At 43.9% G+C, this 24,780-nt stretch overlaps 1 protein-coding gene across 1 annotated transcript in view; it reads right to left on the bottom strand.

Moving 5' to 3' along the window:
* DNAH3 (dynein axonemal heavy chain 3) overlaps positions 1-24,780 on the bottom strand; it is a 379,066-nt gene that overhangs the window by 320,521 nt on the left and 33,765 nt on the right. The window contains exon 3 of the mRNA XM_066576291.1: positions 1,072-1,294. Within this exon, the coding sequence (XP_066432388.1) occupies positions 1,072-1,294 (223 nt within the window). The remainder of the gene's footprint in view (positions 1-1,071; positions 1,295-24,780) is intronic.

Here is a 24,780-nt window from a genome sequence, read left to right as displayed (position 1 = left end):
TCTGAAACTCAACAATATTGTCAAAAAAGGAAAAATGCCAGCAGCACTCACATATAGCACCAACGTCCTGGTGGAGCAGATATTCCTGTTGAGGACACCAGCCCAATGAGGATTGGACCCAATCCAGTAGATAATTCCAGTACTAGTAGTAAGTAGGCAGCGTCTACACTGCTAAATTGGATAAAATAGACTTTATTCCCCCTGCTCCTGGTGGCAATGTTTCGATCTACTACTGAGATCTTTGTCAAGCCCCTTGACAAATCCGTAGGTTTGGCAGGTAGAGTATCAGTAAGAAAACCACTCCTAAGATTGCAAAATAAATTTAAAAAAGACTTGCCTGGGCCAAGCAGCAGCTCCAGTGGCCTACAGAAGAGTGGAAGAAGGTCTTATGGAATGATGAATCAAAATTTGATATCTTCTGCACATCACACAGGGTTTTTGTAGGCCGTCAAGTTAGTGAAAAGGTGGTACTTGAGTGTGTGACATTATCAAACATGGAAGAGGAAGTAAGCTGGTCTGGGGCTCTTTTTCTGGATACATAATTGGCAACTTGCACAGGTGGCCAGCACACTGGAGAAAAGGGGGTACCACATTTTGATACACCACAGAATACCCTATGGTGTACACCAAGTTTGTCAGGGGTTCATATTACAGCCAGACAATGATCCAAAACATACTTCTAGGTTATGTCAGAACTACTTTAGAAGAAAAGATGAAGCCAGTAGGCTTCAATGAATGGAATGGCCTGCACAGCCTCCAGACTTAAACCCAATTTAGCTTGTTTGGAAAGAACTGGACAGAAGGGTGAAATCAAAAAACCCTACAAGTGCAGCACATTTGTGGGAACTTGTCAACAATGTTGGGAAGAAAAACTAAGGCATTTCAGGAAAAACCTACTTTAAAGTTTGACTTGTAAACAGAGCTCCAAGTCATAGAAATAATCCGTGACAGCTGTCACTTTAAATCAATAGGCCATCAATGATTAAAGGCAGAATAACCCCTTTAAATCCATGTGAACAATAGTTGGACATAAAAGCATTTTCACCAATGTTCTAACAATGAAAAGGATACACGGTGTGACTTTTTGTCTAGTTGACGTCTTTGCAGTGTTCGGTCTTGGTGATGGGATCTTCTTTGATATTTCTCCAAGCTTTAAGTCACGAGCCGTCGGTGAGTAATTATTGGCTATGGAGTTACTGGGATTACGATGATAACGCTGCTCTTTGAATGGAGCCGCCAAGGTCCAAGATTTGCTTTGCATCAGTGGAGGGTAGTTACTGTGCATAAGAACAAGCTAAAAAATAAAATCATACAATGCAATCTAATCAGTATTGGTATTTTCTGGATCAACAGAGCACTAAGAAGTAATAAAGACTGTGTAAAAGATAATATAACATTACAGTTATTGCTGATGATTAGCAGCTCCCGTCACAGTTATAATAGGAAAGATCAAATCTGATCCTCCTGACTGTATACTTATGGTCTGTAGCTTATTTAGGTGAATACAGGATGCAATGGCAGTGTTTTTCCTGCTGCAGAGATGGTACAGGCCCCAGCTGCTCATGTAATGCTGTAGTAATGCATCATTGGATTGATAGTACAACAAAAATAAAAGTCAAAGAAGAAATCTCAGCCTCAGGGCTGATTCAGACGTCCGTATATCGGCCGGGTTTTCAAGCCCAGGCCGATATATGGTGTCCCTTTCTGCAGGGGGAATAGGCAGGCCGGGCGAGGAGCAGTGCACTGAGCTCCCGCACCCTCTTCGCCCCTCGCCACTATTTGCAATGGGAGGGGGCGTAACTCAGCTCCACTCCTATCCCGCCCCTTCTATTGCAAACAGTGGCGGGGCAGGAGAGGGGGCGGAGGCTCAGTGCACTGCTCTCAGCCCGGCCCACCTCCTCCCCCTGCAGAAAGAGACACCGTATATCATCCGGACGTGAAAACCCGGCCGATATATGGACGTGTGAATAAGCCCCCAAGATAGTGCCTGATAAGCATCACACAGGAGGCTGCACTACATGTTTGAGTTGTTTCAGTACTAAAGGGACAAGATATTTTTTAGCGATTTTACCCATGCGGTGGTTTCTATTTTTTCCCTGGCTAGCCAAAATGTTTTTTTTTTCATCACTTATATAGCGCAATTTTTTAATAGCTTTTGTCACTGAAATTTATTATTGTTCTTTTGTTTTATTAGAAGTAATGTGCACAAAAAGTTAAAAAAATATATTTTTTACATTTATAGTTCTTTATTTTTAAAATGATATTATTTACGTTAAAATAAAGTACAGTAATGGGTTCAGCATTTTGTTTTGGACATTTTGATATATACATTTATATAATCTTGTATTACAAGGCAGATATCACAATGGTTTATGTTGGCATCAGTCGTTTTTTTAAATATTTATATTTTTATTTTATTCTGTCATTTTTTTAAAACTTATTTCTGTAACTTTTTTTTTAAACATCTATGTTCTCCATGACATCACATAAGACTATATTCGCACTATATATTCTTTTTTTCACTTTCACACTTTCCCACTGCAATTGTAGCATCCATAGGAGCCCCAGCCAGTTACAGGGGAAAATATCCCCCTAGTATGACAGTTATCACTGTCAGAGCTGGTCAGGGGTCTGCTAAGACCCTGCAGCTCTGACATGCTGGGGGTCGCTGGCGATCACATTATTGCCTGGTCCCATGCAAGAAATGGCAGTGCCACTCCCTGTATTCTCTCATTGAGTGCTACCGTGTGTACCTTGTAAAGGAGGAAGCAGAAGTAGTTAAAAATGGTATCTGTCTTCTCTTCCAGGTCCTTGGGTTGTGTCTGATAGTCGAGAACCTGACTTGCTCCTGCTACATTGCATGAGCAGGAGCTTTAAAGGGGTTGTCTTGCGGCAGCAAGTGGGGTTATACACTTCTGTATGGCCATATTAATGCACTTTGTAATGTACATCGTGCATTAAATATGAGCCATACAGAAGTTATTCACTTACCTGCTCCGTTGCTGGCGTCCCCGTCTCCATGGATCCGTCTAATTCTGATGTCTTCTTGCTTTTTTAGACGCGCTTGCGCTGTGCGGTCTTCTCCCCTTCTGCTCGGTCCAGGCACGAGCGGCGTTCTGGCTCCGCCCCCTTCTACGCATCATCGCGTAGCTCCGCCCCATCACGTGTGCCGATTCCAGCCAATCAGGAGGCTGGAATCGGCAATGGACCGCACAGAGCCCACGGTGCACCATGGGAAAGGACCCGCGGTGCATCGTGGGTGAAGATCCCGGTGGCCATCTTGGTGAAGGAAGAAGAAGGAAGAAGGAAGACGTCGCAGAGCGGGGATTCGGGTAAGTAATATGTTTTTTTTTTAACACATCCTTTGTGGTTGTCCTGCGCCGAACGGGGGGCCTATGGAAAAAAAAAAACCCGTTTCGGCGCAAGACAACCCCTTTAACCTTTTCCAATCCAATTAGTATCCTGTTTTTCCTAGGGGGCTTACTCTTTTTCTGCCATTATACAATGGCGCTATCTGCTGGCTAAAGCCAGTACTGCATGATGTGACACGTTGGATAGGCTCCAACAGCAGAGAGGCTGGCAATATACAGTAAGAGAACCCCGACGGATGTCTTCCAACATCGGAGCTGTACTGCCTTAGGGCGCCCACCCACTGGCGTTCTTTTTTCCCTGCGAAATTCGCAGCATTTTTTTCCTGCAAGGGTCTATGGGACTTGTAATGTTAAAATCGCGATCGCGCAAAATCGCGATTTACCGCAAAATCGCGATTTTAACATTACAAGTCCCATAGCCCCCTGCAGAAAAAAAAAGCGAATTTCGCAGTGAAAAAAAACTGTAGTGGGTAGTCACCCTTAAATCATAATGTCTTGAGACGTCAGACAGTGGATTGGGAAGGGTTAATTCTGTGCTGTATATTTACTATCAGCCGGTATTGAAGGCCAGGACCAAACAACATATATTTACGGGTTAACTTTAATAGGCGCTTGACTCTTCCCTCAAGACAGAATCTAGTTCAGTAGCTAGTCAAGCCCATTAGTAATTGTTAGTTATGCTCAATACATATGCGGAAGCTGTGACTGTGAGAAATTAGTTCCACCAGAATAATGCAGAACTTTATATACGAGGTATAATGCACCGTAAAATAGGGAAAAACATAAAGAAAGGGCGCTACCGCTGAGTAGTCAAGCCATACAGGGTTTGACAGAGTTCTCTTATAAAGGAAGCTGCTGTGGCTGTAGATAATTTTATATGCCCTGTATAGATCACTATGTGTGCTGCTAGAGAGAGGAAAACACTGCAGTATTAAATCTGCGAAAACAAGATAAAAATACAAAAATTCAGATCAGATTGTGAGGGTTCAAGTACAAAGATGCAACATCTTTCTAAACTTTTGTTTGTGAGTAAAAAGCCATGAAAGTTGTTCAGATCAAGAGCATAGAATGAGAACAATGTCTACCTTTATGCTAATAGCAATTAGGACTCAATGAGGCTCCCATCGCACAGTTATAATGAAGGAGATGATAGCTCAGCCACCCTAAGGGCTCTGACCCGCTGGCAATAGGTTTTCTAGTGATGCAACAGTGAGTGAAAACGCATAATTATGAAACCAATGATTTTCAATGGTTTCATTCTCATTTGCGATGTGTTCACTCAAACCTCGCTGCGATACAAAAAAGCTGCAATATCGCCCATTGTTTTCAATGGGGCCGGGGTCCCATTGAAATCAATGGGAGAAGTTTGTGCAACAGCCTTGGATTTCCCCATAGCTTGGAGAGATAGGGGGCACGGCTGAAGGGCTTTCCCAGGGTTTCCCGAGATGGAGGGGGCTAGACAGATTCTCATAGTGATGCTTCTCTTCCAAAGAGAGTGAGCAAGCTAGTGGATGGATCCAGCTAGCCCCGTCCCCTCTCTAGCCAGAGATTGAATCACTATGAGAATCCATCTAACCCCACCCCGTCGCACCAGCTTTCGGGGGAAACCCTGTTGCAGTGACCCCTTTAACTCCTTAGGCCTCATGTCCACAGGTGGTGGCCATGCCCACAGCCAGTGAGCCCTGCATCTGCACTGACCTCATTACTTCCAGGTTCTCTGAACTGCGCATGGTCCTCATGGCTTGCCATTTGACATGCAAAGTACAGTTGTTGTTTTGTTTTTTTTTTATAAATCTGCTTTTTCGGAGTGTCAGCTGCAGGTGGGCAGCAGATTGGATGACTTCAGTGGAAGCTGTCCAAATGGGAACCGCAGCGAAATGGAGCATGCTATGATTTGTTTTCCGGACCATGCAGATGCCCATGTCTCCCTATGGAATCTGAAATACAAATCCACCAGTGGACATTGGGCCTTAACAACCAGGGTGTTTTGGTCTTAAAGGACCAGACACTTTTTATGGATTTTACTGCCTATTTTTTTTTTTCCTTCAGCTACCAAAATAATTTTTTCTGCATTACTTTTTCTGTGACACATAGAGCTATTATTTTAGATATTTTTTTCACTGCCTGTTACAGTATACTACCCTTGATACGCCAGCCTGGGTGCCCTAGATCTCACCCACAACCCCTGTCCCTGCCTACTTGCCTCCACTCCTCGCTAACCACAGGCGGGCAACTGAGTGACGATCCCTACTCTCACTAGGGACCGAAAAAGGGACGCTGGCATACCTGGATGTAAAGGGTAGAATACTGACAGAAATAACCAACACGAACAATACTAAGCAGAACTGAGGCAGATAGAAAAACCTGGCGAATAGCAAGGTATAGCAGACAAGATGACAACCGCAGGAGACCAACAGAGGCAGACTAGCTAGCACACTGAGGGAAACCAATAACTGGCCGTGTTTGTCAGTCTCTACCCAACCTTTAAACAAAAGCCTCCGCCTAGGGGCAGAGAGAGGGAGACAGCCAACTCCCACAGAACATAATAAAAGGAAGCTCATGCACGGCAGCTGCACTCACAGGTGCGCGCGCCACCAGCACCACGCCACCCACGCCCCCACGCCCCTGGCAGCCAGACAACAAGCTGGGGGGAACCCGCACACCGTCGCCCCGGGAGGACCAGCAACTGCCGCATGGTAACTGCCTTTTTTTTCTGTTTTTCTTTTGTTTTATTGGGGGTAGAATGCTAAAAAATGATTTAAAAAAAATGTAAAGTTTCTTAAAGTGTGTATATATATATATATATATATATATATATATATATATAAAATTTGTATATTTACATTAAATTAAAGTACGGGAATGGGTTCCTCATTTTGTTTCAGACGTTTGATATATGTATAGTTTTGGATACAGAACGCATACGGTGACAGTTTTGGCTGATGGGTCTTTTTTTTAATATATTTATTTTTATTTCATTCTGCAATTTTTTTAAGCTTATTTTTGTAAACATTTTTTTACTATCTATGTCCCCCATGACATCATATAAGACCTCTGGGGGTCATTTACTTTGTTTTTATTTATTTTTTAATTCATACTTTTCCCGTAGCATAAAAGGTCAGCGCACACACCCAGCTTTCCCATCCCTAGCCTATTCTGGTTTATCCCGGGTTATATAAGGGAGCTTGCCCCACTGGAAGATGCCTGAGCAATAGACCCCTAGCAGTGAAAGGGAAAAAACAAAAAACAATTGGAAAGGATGCTAGAGAACCCATCACTATACTGGAGGGGAAGGGAGAAGAACAATCTCATACCCCTAACTATCCCCACAGTGTCCAGGAATGCTCAAACAATGACAGGTGGAACTAATCTTCTTCAATCCACATATGATCTTTATATATGTTTTTAATACTAGTATAATGATGGGTCCTCCAGTGCCCTCTCCAATTGTTTTCTTCTTATTCCCCTTTTGCTTACGACTGCCCTATGAGTCGGGGAAAGAGGCTGCTGATTTCATTTGGAAGATCTAACCCTTGGTCTGAGTAATACTAGCGTTTAGTGCCAACGGGTAACACACACTTGAGTGGGTTATTACCCAATTTTGGGTTCATTTTTCATACTTTTTTTTATTGACTATATTAGCAATCTTAATCCAGTGAAGGAATTTCCTTATCTGCTTATTTCCCGGTTTTAATCATCTGGCTAATTACCCAGCTTTCCCAAACTCTGCCTGTCCTGACCTCAGCCCTTCTGTTTGTAGAACTGTATTGTATGAACTCAGTCTGCCCCAAATACGGCCTGACTTTGTCCTTGCCTCTGGTACCACACTTTTGACCTGTCCAGCTTAGCTGTCACTGAACTACGACTATCTTCAAAGAAATTCCAGCACTCACTTTACTGCGTAATGGACTTTTCTTCCATAACAAAGATATTCAGTACATGTTTTTGCCCATTTGGCTTTTTCAGCTGTTATAAATAATAAAACTCAGAGGGGAATAAATAGTTAACCCAGGTCTCAATCTAATTATGTGGATTATAATCACCCTGGTAACAAACATACAATGCATTTAACAACCATATGTAACCACAATATGTTTTTCACCCTCATACAGGACAATTGACCATTAAAGGTCAAAGGGTATTTTTCTAGTGACTCCACTATTGTTATTTACTTGGTTAAATGTCCTTGTGTACTGCTGTATGTGGGTGAAACTTTGTAACATATTAGAGAGCGTATCAGAAGATATGAATTAACAATAGGATGTACTCATTTATTATTACTATTGCCGCATCATTTCCATGAATAGAAACATACAATAACTCAGTTAGGCCGCCTGCACATGGGCGGGTCGGACCCCACATGCGTGGTCTCGCAGTGGGATCCGACCCAGTGCCCGGCAGGTGACCCCAGCGTACGTCTCCGGCGTCTTCTCTTCTCTGCTGCGGATGTGCCGGCGCACATGCGCAGTAGAGATAATGGCATACCGTCGCTATGGCGATGATGTGGCTCCCACGACCATTCTGCAATGATGATTGCAGAATGGCTGCAGGATGGACGGCTTCCATTGAAGTCAATGGAAGCTGTCTGTGTGTAGCCCACACAAAATTGCAGCATGCCGCGATTTCTTTCCTGAGAGAGGAATATCGCAATAGATTTCCGCAAATGGGCGGGAAAACACATTTTGTCGTAGCATGCTATGGGCTGGATTTGCTGCAGAATCCGGAGGCGGACGGTTGCTCCAGATTTCGCAATGCAAATCTATGTGCAGGCGGCCTTAGGCTGGGTTCCCACAGGGCGTAATCCCAACGGTAATCTCGCAGTTTGGCCGAAGCGAGAAAACGGCAAATTTCTGCTGGGAAAGCACTGCTTTAAAACCTGCGGCACTTAGCTGCAGGTTTTGGAGCGGCTTGGCTTTTCCGTTGCTTCCGGCTTTGCCGTGACGGATTGGACGTTCCCCGTGGACAAGATTTTTGACAAATCTCCTCCACACAGCTGGCTAATGATGGGATTAGCGGCCGCAGGTGGATTTGCCACAGTGAAATTCCGGAAGGAATTTCCACAGCAAATCCGCTCTGTATAAACCCAGCCCTAAAGTTTCAGATCATAGAACACATGCGTGCCAAGGAGCCTAGGCAGGGGGGAAATATTAAAACTTCATTGCTGCACTGGAAATTGGTTACATGTACTACAAACTTTGGAACCATAGGGCTTATAGACCACTCTCACACAGGCGTTTTTTTTCTGCGTTTAAGGCCCCTTTCACAGGGAACGTCCCCATAGGAAACCATTGGTTCTAATAGCCGTGTGTTTTTTAAGCGCGTGATTTTTGCCTGCCTAGCTCCCCTCACGCTGTGTTTTTCAGCATAGAGATAAACACTGTGAAATAATACCATTGATTTTAACGTGTTTTTAACGCTGCGTTTTTCAAGCGCTGTCTGTCCTATTTTCATGCGTTTTAAAACGTGACGCCTTGCCCATTGAAATGAATGCGGTGTGTTTTCAGCGCTGCTTAGAACGCGGCAGAATGTGGTCACCGCGTTTCTGACTGCATTTTTTCAGTTCTGGCATTATCAGCTAATATGACCTTCTTTGTTTGCAAGTTCTTTATTCTTATGATTTCTTTTCATAGATGAATCAACAATGTTGTGAAGCAAGTTTAATATGTGAACAACATTCTGAATAGCACAAGTTAGGCCGGGCTCACACGAACGGGTCGGATTTCACATGTGGATATCTGCTGCAAAAGGCCTGCAATCCATCGCGGAAAGTAATTGCATATGGTTGTGGAAGCGTACGGTTTTCTCTACACAAATACCACGTACATTCTTTCTCTAATTGTTGAAATAAAGCATTCCTCTCGCATTATATGCAATTCTTGCTCCATCTTTCGACCGATATACACTGCCGGCTCCCATAGACTCCTATGGGAGCTGGAAAAAAAGGGAGGGGGAGGAAGTTTAGCTGCATCCAACACAGGGAAAAGATTACAGGTGCCTCTATTTAGGCATCTGAAGTCATTTCGGGGATTTATGCCGAGCAAGGGCTTTCCGGGCTGCCGCCCATTTTTTCGCTAGTACGTCGCACCTGGCCGTGTGAATGGACAAAACGCTAATTAAGCTCAGGACTTGATCACATCTCTTCTTCATTCACGAGATTTAACGGCGCATGTGGGCGACCGTAAAAACACATACGCTTGTGTAAAGGAGCCCTAACTTTTATATTTTGTTCATTTTCTGTGATTTTATGGATAACATATAAAAGAGGGTTGTTACATACAAATGTAGCACAGTTTAACCCCTTATAGGCCACAGTAGCTGAAAAACCTTTATTCAAGCCTGCAGGTACCATAACAACTGATTGGGACCCCACAATAACATCATGGGGGTTCAATGGGGGAAAAAGAATGCCCCCTCCCTCTGTCAGCGTTTTACATGCCGTGGTCGCATTGAAAAGGGTCAAAAAATAGCTGAAGCCAGAGTTGTCAACCGTCCAGAAATTCCTAGACAGTCCGTAAAAATAGGGCACTTTTTTCCAGCGTCCGTGAAAAAAAACAGATGCGTTTGTGATTCTTATTTTTCTGTTGACAGAGCAGTGTGACGGCTTGTTCTTTTCAGGACAACTTGTAGTTTCTTGTTTGGGTAAGTAAAATCAACAGAAAATGGCTATTTTAGCATTTTCTTTTTTTATAGAATTTGCTGGATAAATGTAATCTTCTATAGTATGGCTTGTAATCGATATGGCGATAGCAACTACAAACAGTTTTTTTGCTCTTAATTTTACAATATTTAAACCCTTATACAAGAAGGAAAAAAACGTTCACAATTTTTCATTAAAAACATTTAGATGCCGCGGTCAACAATGATCGCAGGAAATTAAGTGTTAAACTGTGTAGTGATTAGATGAGCAAATCTTTATCTTCATTTGTGACAATGAGAGAGCAAATATATTCACTGTTTGATGGGTGGGTGATAACATGAAAAAACCTCCATGTTACCTTCCACTGGGACAGGAGGAAAGACAGAAGAATCTCAAATCTTCTATGCTGCCTGTTTATCACACCCCCCCACCTGCTTTTTACAGCTGTAAATTCAATATTCCGAGCCCCACTTCAATCGGCCGTAGCTTTAGCTCTGTAATTACTGACAACATTCTCAAAGTCAAGAATCTTGGCTTTAAAATAACACCAAAAGGACATTACAGCTTTGGAACAGAGTTGGTTCTACTACAAATGGCTGATAGAACCAGAGTTACAGCCTTTTGTAGTAGAACGAGCTCTGATTGTCCAAAGCTGTAATGTCCTTTTCCTGCAGACTGAACAGTTTGTCCTAAGCTGTAGAAGTGTCAAAGGGGGAAGAGCATAGACCTTTAGGAGCCGCCCTCAGGATTAGTCCAGCGTCAAATCAGTCAGTGACACAGTGGGTTGGACCCAAATGGATCACAGACTGTTGGCCAATTGTGTGCATAAACCATCAACATGATTTCCTAGAAATCCGATAACAGGTTAACATCAACATGCAGTTTTTTTGTTTTTTTTTAACCCCTTCATGACATGGCCTATTTTGGGCTTAAGGACGCAACAATTTTTGGCGGATTTTCTTCTCCGTTTATCAAAAGTCATAACTTTTTTACTTTTCCGTCGACGTGGCCGTATGAGGGCTTGTTTTTTGCGTGGCGAACTGTAGTTTTTATTGGTGCCACTTTTGGGTACATAGACTATATTGTAAAACTTTTTTTATTTTTTTTTATGATAGCAGGGAGAGAAAAAGCATCAATTCTGCCATAGATTTTTTTTTTTTTTTTTTTACAGCGTTAATCATGCAGCATAAATGAGACACTCTATTTTTTCTGTGTGTCGGTACGGTTACAACGATACCAAAATTCTTACATTTATTTTAGGTTTTCCCACTTTTCTGCAATAAAACCCCTTTTTTTGGAAATCTTTTTTCTATTCTAAATTGCTGCATTCAAAGTCCTGTAACTTTTTTATTTTTTGATGTACGGCGCTCTATGAGGGCTTATTTTTTGCGAGACGAGCTGTAGTTTTTACTGGTACCATTTTAGGGTACATATGGCTTTTTTGATCACTTTTATTGCGTTTTTAGTGAGGCAAAATGCTAAAAATTAGGATTTTGCCTCAGTTTTTTAGCGTTTTTTTTGGGTTTTTTTTCCGTGCACAGTCAAAAGCATGTGCAACTTATTGTACGCGTCGTTACGGACGCGACAATACCACATATGTGGGGTTTTATTTTTTTTTTACCTTTTTTTATGCTAATCTGAGAAAAAGCATAAAAAAATGTTTTTTTTACTCTTTTTTTAACATTTTTTTAAATTCATTTTTTTAATCTTTGTTTTTTTTACACTGTTTGTGTCCCTCTGAGGGACTTTAACCACTGCCCTGATGATCGCTTTCATAAGGCATGGCAGAGCTACTGCTCTGCCATGCCTTATCACTTATACAGCAATCATAGGCATAGGCAATACAGGACGCCAGTGTCTGGCGTCCTGTTGCCATGGTGACAGGCCGGGCTCTCGCGATGACATCGCGAGTTCCGGCCGGAGACACAGAGGGAGCGCGCTCCCTCTGTGAACTCTTTCCCTGCCGCGATCTACTTAGATCGCGGCAGGGAAGGGGTTAACAGCGGGGGGGGGGGCATCTCCGATGCCCCCCCCGCTGTTTCAGCGGGACGCCGGCTGTGACTGACAGCCGGCGTCCCGCTGCAGGATAGCGCGGGATCATATGTGATCCCGCGCTATCTCTAGGACGTAAGTTTACGTCCTGTTGCGGGAAGTACCAGGCTGTCAGGACGTAAACTTACGCCCTGCAGCGGGAAGGGGTTAAACTCGTTTTATTGAACAGTGTGTATTCCATATAAAACATGAATAAACAACTTTGGTTACATCATAGGCTCCATGTGGTCATACAGTCGCTCTTAAATACGTCACATTAACATATGCAGATTTTGTGTACATTGTATCAGTACATTTACTCGTGGTTTCAGTAGAGGGCAGTAATGTTTACTTGTTTTATGGGTTCATTCTAGGTACAGTTGCTCTCAACAGGCTTTGGAATCGGTCTTGCATGAATACTGTGTTAGTCGATCCACACCATCTTTCCCATACCTTATTGAATTTTTCAGGGCACTTTCTGTTTTTGTAAACTATTTTTTCATACGGTAGTATGGCGTTGATTATATTCTGCCATTTTGAGAGTGTCGGGGGGCGTCTATCCATCCACCGCACGGCCACTGTTTTACGGGCATAAAATAGCACCTTGGTGAGAAATATCTTGTCGTGATATTGCCACTGTTCTTCATCTAAGATACCCAGGAGGCATATCGCTGGATCGTATGACACCGGAACGCCCATCAGTTGAGTTAAGAATTCAGTAACATCTCCCCAGTATGTGGCAATGTTTGGGCAGTTCCATATTAGATGGTTGAAGTTTGCGTTAGGTGCTCTGCACTGATGGCATTGGTTTGTAGGTGTCCTATTCATTTTGTGGAGTCTGGTCGGTGTCAAGTAGCATTGGTGCAGTATATATAATTGTGTTCATTTATTATTTGCGGCTGGTGATACCGCGGTGTACGTGGACATCGCAGTTTCCCAGTCCTCATTAGTAAGGGCGGGGATGAGATCTTTCCATCTCTCTACTACTGTCATGGGCGTGTCAGGGATCTTAGATCGTAGTAGGTGGGTGTATAGTACCGATATCAGGCCTTTGGGTCCCTGGGTGAGCAGTATACCTATTAATGGATAATGGGAGAAAGGCTGCCTGGGCTCGGGGAATTGTGCTGTTAGGGCGTGCCTGAGTTGTAGATATCTGAAGAAACCGGATCTTGGGATTTGGTATAGTTGCTGTAACTTTGCGTATGATCTCTAGTAATCCAGATCCCTAGGTATTTAAATTGGGGGGTAACTTGCAGCTTACCATCCTTCTGTTCTTAGGGGCATAAAAACGGATTTCTGCCAATTTATACGTAGTCCTGAAAAATTTCCAAATTCGTCTATTAGGTAGATGGCTAACGGGAGGGTGTTTTTGTGGTCTGACATATACAGTATTATGTCGTCTGTGTATAACCCGATTCTGTCCTCTCTGGGTCCTATCAAGATGCCTCTATATGCGGTGTGCTGTCGGATCTTCAGGGCCAGGGGTTCTATTGCAATCGCAAACAGGAGGGGAGAGAGGGGGCAGCCCTGTCGGGTCCCCCTATGTAGTTGGAAGGAGGTGGAGGCCAGGCCATTTACCACTACTTTAGCGGTCGGGGATTTATAGAGTATAGAGATCCACCTAATAAATGATTCTCCCAGTCCAAACCTCTGTAAGATCTCCATCAGATACAGCCACTCGACTGAGTCAAATGCTTTGGCCGTGTCTAATGAGGCCAGGGCCCAGTCTGACCTCCACCCCACCTGCATGATTACTTGCGTCCTTCTAATATTGTCTGATGTAGACATTCCGGGGATAAAGCCTGTTTGGTCGCGGTGAATAATGTCCTAATGGCGAGCGCCAATATTTTCGTAAGGATTTTATAGTCTGTGTTTAACAATGATATAGGCCTATATGAGCCACAGTCGTCTGGGTTTTTATCTGGCTTTAAAATGAGGACTATATTGGCTTCCAGCATCGATTCTGGTAGCTGTTTTTTATCAAATATATGTTCATATAGGGAGAGCAAGTGTGGTATTATTTCTGTCTTGTATTGCATATAGACTTCTATCGGCAGGCCATCTGTGCCCGGGGTCTTGTTTTTTGCCATGTCATTTAATGCTTCCTCAATCTCCTCTTCTGTAATTGGGGAGTCTAGTAGGGACTAATGGGTGTCCTGCCGTTCTGGGAATGTTATGTCTGTCAGGTATGATTCCAGTTCTTCTGGTAAATAATCAGTCCGTGTTTGATATAGGTTATCGTAGAATTGTTGGAATCTACTTAGAATCTCTTTTGGGTCTGTGAGTGTTTCTCTTTGGGCTGATTTTATTCTTAGGACGGATGGGGGGGCAGTCTCCTGTCGGGCCATAAAGGCTACTAGTTTGCTGGATTGGTTTCCCAGCTCAAAAAAGGATTGTCGAGTGTAAAAGAGGTTCCTCTGGGCTTTTTCTCTCAAATATAATAAGTAATCTTTACCAGTCTGGAGCCATCTGTCTCTTTTGATGTCTGATGGGTCAGCAATAAACTCTTTCTCTAATAGTTGGCATCGCTCTGCTAAGAGCTCTCCTTCTCGCGCAGAGGCTTTTTTAACCCCTTAGTGGCGAAGCCTGTTTGCGCCTTAGTGACGGAGCCAAATTTTGGAAATCTGACATGCGTCGTTCAACGTGGCATAACTCCGTAAAGGCTTTACATATCCAAGTGATTCTGACATTGTTTTTTCGCCACATGTTGTACTTCATTTAGATTGTAAAAAGAGACCGATATAATTTGTGTATATTTATTAAATGTACCAATATTGGAAAAATCTTGAAAAAATTGTCATTTTTTCACATTTTCAACCGTAATATCTCAAATATGTCCAAACATACTGTACAAATTTTTGATAAGATATGTATTTCCATCTGTTTACTTTATTCTGAATGCACACTTGAAAAACTTGTGTTTTTTTTTAACCATTTAGAGGACGTACAAATTTAACATTACTTTTCAGCATTTTGAGGAGCACTTTGTTTTCCTGCACCAAGGCAAGTTTGCAAAGGCTCATAAGTGTCAGAATAATAGATACACCCACAAATGACCCCATTTTAAAAACTACACCCCTTAGTGTATTCACTGAGGGGGGTCATGAGTATTTTGACCCCACCAGTTTTTTTTAGGAATTAGTTCAATTTAGGGGAGAAAAAATAAAATTTCATATTTTTGCAAATATGTCATTTTAAAGACATATTTTTTTTCCTATAGAGCCCATGAAAATGAGGATTTACACACCAAAATGGATACCCCCGTTTCTCCCGTGTTCAGAGACATACCCATTGTGGCCCTAATCTCATGTCTGGATGCATAACGGGAGCCAAAATGAAAGGAGTAGTCGGTGTCTTTCAGAACATAAATTTTGCTTGAAGGCGTTTTAGGCCCCATAGCACTTTTGTAGAGCTCTTGAGTGGCCAAAACCAAAGAGAACCCCCACAAGTGACCCCATTTTGAAAACTAGACCCCGTAACGAATTTATCTAGGGGTGTACTGACCATTTTGACCCCACAGTTTTTGAATGAATTCAAGCCAAGCAAAAGGAAAAAATTGTGATTTTCGTTTTTTTGGCAATTCTGTCGTTTTAAAAACAACTTTTTTTTGTACAACACACGCATGAATGAAGCCTTTCACCCCAAAATGGATACCCCTGTTTCTCCCGTGTTCAGAGACATACCCATTGTGGCCCTAATCTCATGTCTGGATGCACAATGGGGCCCAAAACGAAAGGAGTAGTCGGTGGCTTTCAGAACATAGATTTTCCTTGAAGGCGTTTTAGGCCCCATAGCACATTTGTAGAGCTCTTGAGCGGCCAAAATCAAAGAGAACCCCCACAAGTGAACCCATTTTGAAAACTAGACCCCTTAACGAATTTATCTAGGGGTGTACTGACCATTTTGTTCCCACAGTTTTTGAATGAATTGAAGCAAAGCAAAAGAAAAAAATTGTGATTTTCGTTTTTTTGGCAATTCTGTCGTTTTAAAAACTGCTTTTTTGGTACAGCACGCACATGAATGAAGACTTGCACCCCAAAGTGGATACCCCTGTTTCTCCCGTGTTCAGAGACATACCCATTGTGGCCCTAATCTTTTGTCTGGATGCACAACGGGGCCCAAAATGAAAGGAGTAGTCGGTGGCTTTCAGAACAGAAATTTAGCATGAAGGTGATTTAGGCCCCATTGCCCACTTGTAGAGCCCTTGAGTGGCCAAAACGACAGAGAACCCCCACAAATGATCCCATTTTGAAAACTAGACCCCCTAACGAATTTACCTAGGGGTGTACTGTGTATTTTTACCCTACAATTTTTAATAAATCTAAGCAAAGCAGTAGGAAAAAAATTACAATTTTCATTTTTTTGGCAGTTGTATCAATTTAAAAACTGTTTTTTTTGTACAGCACACATAGGAATGAAGACTTTCACCCCAAAATTGATACCCCTGTTTGTCCCGTGTTCAGAACCATACCCCTTGTGGCCCTAATCTACTTAAAGGACGCATGGCTAGGCCTATAATGGAAGGAGCACCCGTTGGATTCTAGGGTACAACGGAATAAATTCCAGGCCCCATTGCCCACTTATAGATCCATTGAGCGGCCAAAACTATAAAGAACCCCCACAAATGACCCCATTTTAAAAACTAGACCCCTTAACGAATTTATCTAGGAGTGTACTGCGTATTTTGACCCCACAGTATTTGAATAAATTTCAGCAAAGCAGAAGGAAAAAATTACGATTTTCATTTTTTTGGCAATTTTGTCAATTTAAAAACAGTTTTTTTTGTACAGTGTACACAGGAATGAAGACATTCACCCCCAAAATGGATCCCCCCGTTTGTCCCGTGTTCAAAAACATACCCATTGTGGCCCTAATCTACTTACAGGAAACATGGCAAGGCCTGTAATGGAGGGAACACCCGTTGGATTGCAGGGCACAACTGAATACATTCCAGGCCCCATTGCTCATTTGTACTAAATAAAAATTGACTCCCTAAAAATCCCCCCCCCCCCCCTCCACGCCCTTTTCGGCGTTCCCCAAATCTTAGATAAAAGTAATAATGTGAACTGTGTGGTATTTCCAAAGACGGGTAATTATGGAGGCTGGTTGGGATGGGCACATAGGGCAATAAAATCGGGTATCCCCCCTCCTCTCATGCTTTTTGGGGGTCATTTTTTGACCTCAGTGGCGGGGATGGGGTGTAAAAAGTGGCGTTCCGTGAGTCTCCGTAAGCTTGACGAGATGCGGCGGTCTCACACAGAAGGCGCTCAACAAGGTGCTCCTGGAACTGCAGGAAGGCGAGCGTTCCCGGGGCTTCTTGTAAATTGCGTATTACAGGTAGCGGTCTGAATAACGCCGGGCTCACGCAGCCGTAGGTGGATCCCGGCTGTGACCCTGCGTACGGCCGCGTAATGTACTGCGCATAACTGCGTACTTACACGGGCGGTCATGCGCAGTACATTTTTTTTTTTGTTGTTTGTATTTCCCGCACCGTCGCTTAGCGAGGTACCCACAGCCCGTATACAACGTAGTTGCGTATGGGCTGCGGGTATATCCGCGACCATGGAGCACAATGGGCTCTATGTTGCTGATATCCGCGGTAAAATAGCACCTGCTGCGTTCTCTTTTCTGCGAGTGGATTACACAATTCCAACCCGCTAATGTGAGCGGAATTGTGTAATCCAATGTGATTGATCTGCGTATTACCACTAATCAAACGCATGCAGAATCCGTAATTCTTATCCGGTCATGTGAGACCGGCCAAAGGTAGATCGCTACCTTTTTATCATGTGACCGGGGACCGCTCAACGAAGCCCTGGGCTCCCCGACTCCTGCGCATGTGTGCGGTGTTTTGCCGGCGGTCGCATGCGCAGAATACGGGAAAGTTCATGGAAGAAGATTGCGTCGGGGTGCAAATATGGAGGCCACCGGTAAAAAGTTTTATCTCCTCTCACCGATCGCATCGGTGAGGGGAGATGAACCTTCCCCTTTTTTTAACTTTTACGTGATCGCCATTATTCTTTGGATAATGGCAAACACGGGATCAGGAACTGCTCACCGCGGCCCCCCGTGAAATCTCCAGGCTCTCGGCTAAGTTTTGTAGCCAGGAGCAGGGAGATTTTAAAAAACCACGGCTTTTGCGCATGCGCCTGCCACATTGGCGAAGGGCGCGTGCGCAGAAGCTGGGGTGAGGTCCGCGGATAAATCCGCAGGCCTTAGGTATGTCATTTCATCCTCCCTCACGGATATGATCCGTGGGGGGAGATGAAACGCAAGCTTTTTTTAACTTTTTAAAACTTTTTTTAACTTTTTTTAACTTTTTGCACTTTTTTTTTTTTTTACCTTTTACTCCCTTTTTTTTTTTTTTTTTTAACTTTTTGCACTTTTTTTTTACTTTACATGATCACTGTCATCCATTGGATGACAGTGATCATGTCCCTGGTGACATCCCTCTGCTCTTGGCTACACATGGCAGCCAGGAGCAGAGCAATTTTGAATTTCCCGGGACTCGAGCCCCTCTGTGCACGCGCCCGATGTCAATCATCGGGCGCGCATGCGCAGACGGGGATTTCGGGTCCCGGGACATCGGGACATCGCAGAGGACCGGGGGTGAGTATCTTCACCTCCCCTCATGGATCCGATCCATGAGGGGAGGTGAAACTTTACTTTTGTTTTACTTTTTCAACTTTTTTGCGATCACCACTATCGCAATGGATAGCGGTGATCGCAGGGCCCGGGGACCGCTCACAGTGGTCCCCGGTAACACCTCCTGGTTCCCGGCTACCTTCAGGAGCCGGGAGCCAGGAGATTTTAAATTTGCCGGGGACACCCGGGCTTCTGTGCGTGCGCGTGACGTCATCGTCTGGCGCGCATGCGCAGAAGGCCGCCGGCGGGTCCGAGAGGACCAGATCTCCGGGGAACACCGCCGACAAGCCGTGTGAGTATTTTCAGCTGCCGTGATGGATCCGATCCATCATAGCAGCTGAATTACTACTTTTTTACACTGTTTTATTTACTTTTTTGCGATCGGCGCTATTCATTTTATAGCGCCGATCGCAATGCCGGGGGGGAGTGCCCGCATCCTGGGATGACAGCTCCATGCTGTCGGCTACCTGCGGGCACCGACAGCATGGAGCTGTCACGTCCTCAGGCCAGTGGGCATCAATCCAAAGAGGATGCATAAAACTACGTCCTCTAGGATTAAGGCCCACTTTCTGAGGACGTAGTTTCCCGATGGGGCGGTCGTTAAGGGGTTAATAAAGGAGATTGAGGATCTGAAGCAACCTCTAAGATAGGACTTAAATGTCTCCCATACTAACATTTTGTCTGTATGCGCCTCGTGCGCCTCAAAATAGATTTGGATCTGGTCAGGTATGCGGTCATTGGGGCCGAGCAGTGAAAGCCAGAATGGGTGTACTTTTATTCTCTTGATAGTGGCCAGGCCTTGGTTTTTGAGGATTGGTGTATTCAACATGTAGTTTTATTTTAATTTTCTGATAAATATATTAGGCTAGCTGTGTGTTGTGAATCCCATGAATCCCAAGTTATTATTGAACATTTATGGTACGTGAGTAATACAAGGCAGCTTATATATCTTTGTATAATCTTCCTATTAGGCATCAAAAGACAGAAGGCAGGTATTGATCAAAGTATTACATTCTGAAGTCAAATCAACCCACCTCGGGGTCTAAGAAACGATCTGTACAGAATACAATATGGTTTACTTTTTCTTTTGATTAAACTTTCCACAGTCCTTTCATTATTCTCCAGAGTCCAATTTGGAGAAAATTCGCTTTCAACACCCATACCATGGATCATCCGCTGTACAATTTTAGTGATAAAGATAAGCACTTAAAGGGGTTGTCTCGCGAAAGCAAGTGGGGTTAAGTACTTCTGTATGGCCATATTAATGCACTTTGTAATATACATCGTGCATTAAATATGAGCCATACAGAAGTTATTCACTTACCTGCTCCGTTGCTGGCGTCCCCGTCTCCATGGCTCCGTCTAATTTCAGCGTCTAATCTCCCGATTAGACGCGCTTGCGCAAAAGGGTCTTCTCCCATCTCTTCGGTTCGGCACGAGCGGCATTCTGGCTCCGCCCCCTTGTGCGCGTCATCGCGTAGCTCCGCCCCCGTCACATGTGCCGATTCCAGCCAATCACCCCCCCCCCAAGCACGCTCGGACCAGCAAGCAGTTACTCGAGAAGAGCGATGCTCGCTCGAGTAACTGCTTTATCCGAGCGTGCTCACTCATCTCTAGTGTGCACCATTCTCAGCAATCTCCTGCGCTCCTACTGAAATGATTGCCCTCCACTCCATTCATATGGGGACCTTTGGGATGCATGTTCTCAGGATCGGTGGGGATCCCAGCAATCAGACACCACTGATCATAAAGTTGTCCCCTATTCTATGGATAACTTTATAACTAGAGATGAGCGAGTCTACTCGCTAAGGCACATTACTCGAGCGAGTAGTGCCTTAGCCGAGTATCTCCCCGCTCGTCTCTAAAGATTCGGGGGCCGGCGGGGAGCGGCGGGGGAGAGCAGGAAGGAACGGAGGGGAGATCTCCCTCTCTCCCGCCTGCTCGCCGCCGCAACTCACCTGTCACCCGCGCCGGCCCCCGAATCTTTAGAGACGAGCGAGGAGATACTCGGCTAAGGCACTACTCGCTCGAGTAATGTGCCTTAGCGAGTATACTCGCTTATCTCTAGTTATAACTTGGCAGAGCCCCTTTAAATCTCCATCCAAAACTGATACTTGTTCAGCTGTACTTAAAGTTTGATGAAGTGCTGACCTAGCCCTCCGCAGCCAGTGAACGGATACCACAGTCATGTGTTAAAGTGACATCATCGTTGCAGCGCGGTAAACAAAGCACAGCAGGGGACCAGAGAACCATTGCCAGGCGGTATTGTCATCATGCTCATGAAAGAGGCAGTCATGTAGAAATCTTGCAGAGAATACGAAAGATGATTTTCTCTATTTTTTTTGTTAAAGGAGTTTTCCCATGACTTAAAATTGCTTCACAACCACTTTGTCCTTCCTGGTTGCTGCTGACCAGGACATGTGCTTGTTGCAGCCAATCACTGGTCCCAGCAGTCACCTTCTATAGCTAGTGATTGCAGAAGAAGCCATTACAGGAACACTGCCATCACCTTTGAGCTGAAAGATGAAGGAACGGGGAGTCCAGGAACTGTGTTTCATACTCACCAGTTGGCCCTGCAAAGTTGTTGCACACCAATAGCTTGACACTTTGTGCACGCAAACCTCCCATAGAGGTGAATTGAAGATGTGCATGAAGAAAAAGTCAAGCTGCTGGCGTGTGCCAACTTCGTGCGGACACAATGCTGGAATGAAACATAGCTCCCCCTACTCCCCATTCCCTCACCTTGGAGCCCCATATCATAGTTTATGGGACTCAAAGGTGATGATAGTGTCCCTTTAAGGATAGAGTGGCTGTAAAGGAATTTTAAGTCATGGGAAAACCCCCTTTCAGGGACTAGGTTTAGAATACAAAGTTTACTAGATGCAGCCAGTTGCCACACAGACTGAGACAAGTCTAATCAAAGATTTGTGCAGACGTCTGATAAAAGGTAAAAGGAGAAGAGAAAATGGCTGATCTCCTTAGGCACATACTGTATAGAACAATTCTTTATAGACTTCTTTCAATTTTGATTAAAACGTGATGGGATCATAAGTGAAGAGATTTTCAGCAGTTGTCCAAGAATGCCACAAAATGCCTGCCATCCAAATAGCATGTGGCAGCCCGTTCCAGGATGTCTAAAGAGGTACTGTAGATGCAAGAGGCTTGAGAATATTAAAGGGGTTGTCCCGCGGCAGCAAGTGGGTCTATACACTTCTGTATGGCCATATTAATGCACTTTGTAATGTACATTGTGCATTAATTATGAGCCATACAGAAGTTATCAAAAGTTATTCACTTACCTGTTCCGTTGCTGGCGTCCTCGTCTCCATGGTTGCCGTCTAATTTTCGCCGTCTAATGGCCAAATTAGACGCGCTTGCGCAGTCCGGGTCTTCTGCTTTTCTCAATGGGGCTCCGTGTAGCTCCACCCCGTCACGTGCCGATTCCAGCCAATCAGGAGGCTGGAATCGGCAATGGACCGCACAGAAGCCCTGCGGTCCACCGAGGGAGAAGATGCCGGCGGCCATCTTCAGCAGGTAAGTAAGAAGTCACCGGAGCGCGGGGATTCAGGTAAGCGCTGTCCGGTGTTCTTTTTTAACCCCTGCATCGGGGTTGTCTCGCGCCGAACGGGGGGGTTGAAAAAAAAAAAAAACCCGTTTCGGCGCGGGACAACCCCTTTAAAAGGCCAGCTATAAATATTTGGCACACATACTAGTTATACGAGGTGGATGATTTACAGAAATATTTCCCTTCTACTTTTCAACAGAGTTAAAAAAAAGTTAAAAAGTGGAAGGAGCTACCGCTAACCTTGTTTTGTAGACCAAATGTATTGAAACCGACTATTTTACCTAAAATGTTATATTCATTACAAATTAGTCCATTAGTTGTTAAAAGTAATGACCTCAAAGATCTGGAATCCGGGTTTTTAGATCTTATTTGGAGAGGTCGGACACATAGGATGTCAATAAATGCATTACAAATTCTAAAGCACAGAGGGGGCGGGTCTTTCTCAGATATGAAGAAATATATTTGGACATGCGTAACTAGATAGATTGTGTTTTTCTTATCCCTTAAGAAGTCTTATATTTGCATGAACACAGGATTCAATATAAGAACATGATTATACTCTTCCATACTTCCCATGTATCACTGAATACAAAGTCTCTTTTCAGGCTCTCTAATAATTAAATTGAGGTTTTCTATTGTGGGTGAACATGCAGCTGGAACTAAACTAAATCCTAAGTAGAGTAATTTTAGGATGGCAAGAAAATAGTCTGAAATATATATATTTTATTGATGATGAAATTCACCGTGAGACACGAACAATACACAATTTTAACCAGGTCAGTGAAAACTTTTGTATATCTGTAAATGATTTAGTTTGTTATTTTCAATCAACAAGTCTGATATCTAGCATATATAAAGAACGTGGAAATTTGGGACACCAATGTATTTCTACAAAGGGTTTCCTCAAGAAGGAAAAAATGATTGAATTCATATTTATCAAATAATCCATTACCAAGAAATAAAAATCACCGAGGTGAGGGGCCCATCAGCTTATGCGTCTTGGCCAAAATGCTAACTAACACCCGCATTTTATTAGTGTGTATCAATATTCCCTTCATGCAGTTTGCTATAGACTTCTGGGGGAGCCCAAGATGTCAGCTAGTGTGGCCCGCTGTCATGTCAGTGTGAGTTGCAATCCTGTATTGTGGGACGCAGCCATCTATTGGCTGGCTTCTGTGGTATCATTCATATTGCAGATTTGGTTGTCTGCAGTCGCTCCTCCCCAATCTGGGCTGGGTTGAGTGGGTGACTGCATAAAAGTCTGCGGTGGACAGTTTAGCTCCTCTGGTTTATAGTCTAGCTTGCTGTATATTGTTAGGTTCTACGGCCATTGTGCTGACCCTACGGCCATTGTCCCGGTCGTATGGCGATCTTGCCTGCTTGGCGGTGATCGTGCCTGCTCTGCATCTTATCAGGTATTGCTTTTTTGGCTCTTTTCCGTTGATTTATATTACCAAGAAATAGATTTAACACAATTACATTTCTCTTGTTACAGTGTATGGATAAGACATTTAGAACAAATATCTCATTTATTTATAATTGTTATGGTAAAGAAAATCCAAAACAGATGATCTACTATCCATACTATCCATATAGGGTTGGGGTAGAAGAAAGTAAAACTAGTGGCTGGGGATAATTAATTTATGTTTTTCTCAACATGTATTTTGCGTGACAGGAACATATTAAGGTCAAGAAGGGTATTGTTTCTTCTAGAAGGTGTATGAGGAGACTTATAAGGCCATCCATGCTCCTCTGGGAAATAAGCAAATAGAAGAATGGAACAATACCTCTGCAGTGCCACCTGTTGGAAGGCAGCATTCCTGCAAGTCAATGTCAGATTTGACTGGGAATTGTAGGCCAAGCCTGAATAATCATACACAGACAGCTGTTTGGGGTTGATTGCCCCTCATCAGTGTGCAGTAGGTTTCTGGCTAGGCTAGTGAACATATTAATGCATGAGCACCTGACACCTGTACAAAACACATTCGTGTCATGCTAGACTTCTACAATTGCTCTTTTTGCGAGAAGAGTAGGGTTTTCTTGTTTTACTTTTTATCTTTTTTCATGTTTTATTTAGATTTGATAATTTTTTTCTACATGTCTTTTGTATGTGTCATTAATGTGTCTTTCCTGCTGTCCCCACATACAGACCATTGATAACAAAGATCTAATGGCAAAAGCCCAGCAGTTAGGCCCCCTGTCCACGGTCGTTGCGAAGTCCCGCGGTAAATCTCAGCTGCGGGAGCCACCGCCTGGGACCAGGAGCCGCCGCCTCATCTCCGCCGGTCAGCCCTATCTGATAGATAGGCTGGCTGCGGAGAATCGGGGCAATTCGCAGCATGCTGCGAATTGCCCGCCGTGTGCGGAGAATCGCAATGATTCTCCGCTCGTGGACAGGGGCCAGCGCTTTCCATAGCAATGCTATAGAAAGTGTCGCCCGGCCTGATTCGCTGGTGGTTTACCGCCGGTGAATACACGTCCTTGGAGAAGGGGGCCTTACTGTGACAACTGATTGCTCCTGTGTTGCAGGG

The sequence above is a fragment of the Eleutherodactylus coqui genome, chromosome 8 (genome assembly GCF_035609145.1).
Source record: "Eleutherodactylus coqui strain aEleCoq1 chromosome 8, aEleCoq1.hap1, whole genome shotgun sequence".
Taxonomy (NCBI): domain Eukaryota; kingdom Metazoa; phylum Chordata; class Amphibia; order Anura; family Eleutherodactylidae; genus Eleutherodactylus; species Eleutherodactylus coqui.
Note: the sequence above shows the minus strand (reverse complement) of the source record. Positions and strands in the feature narration are given on the sequence as shown.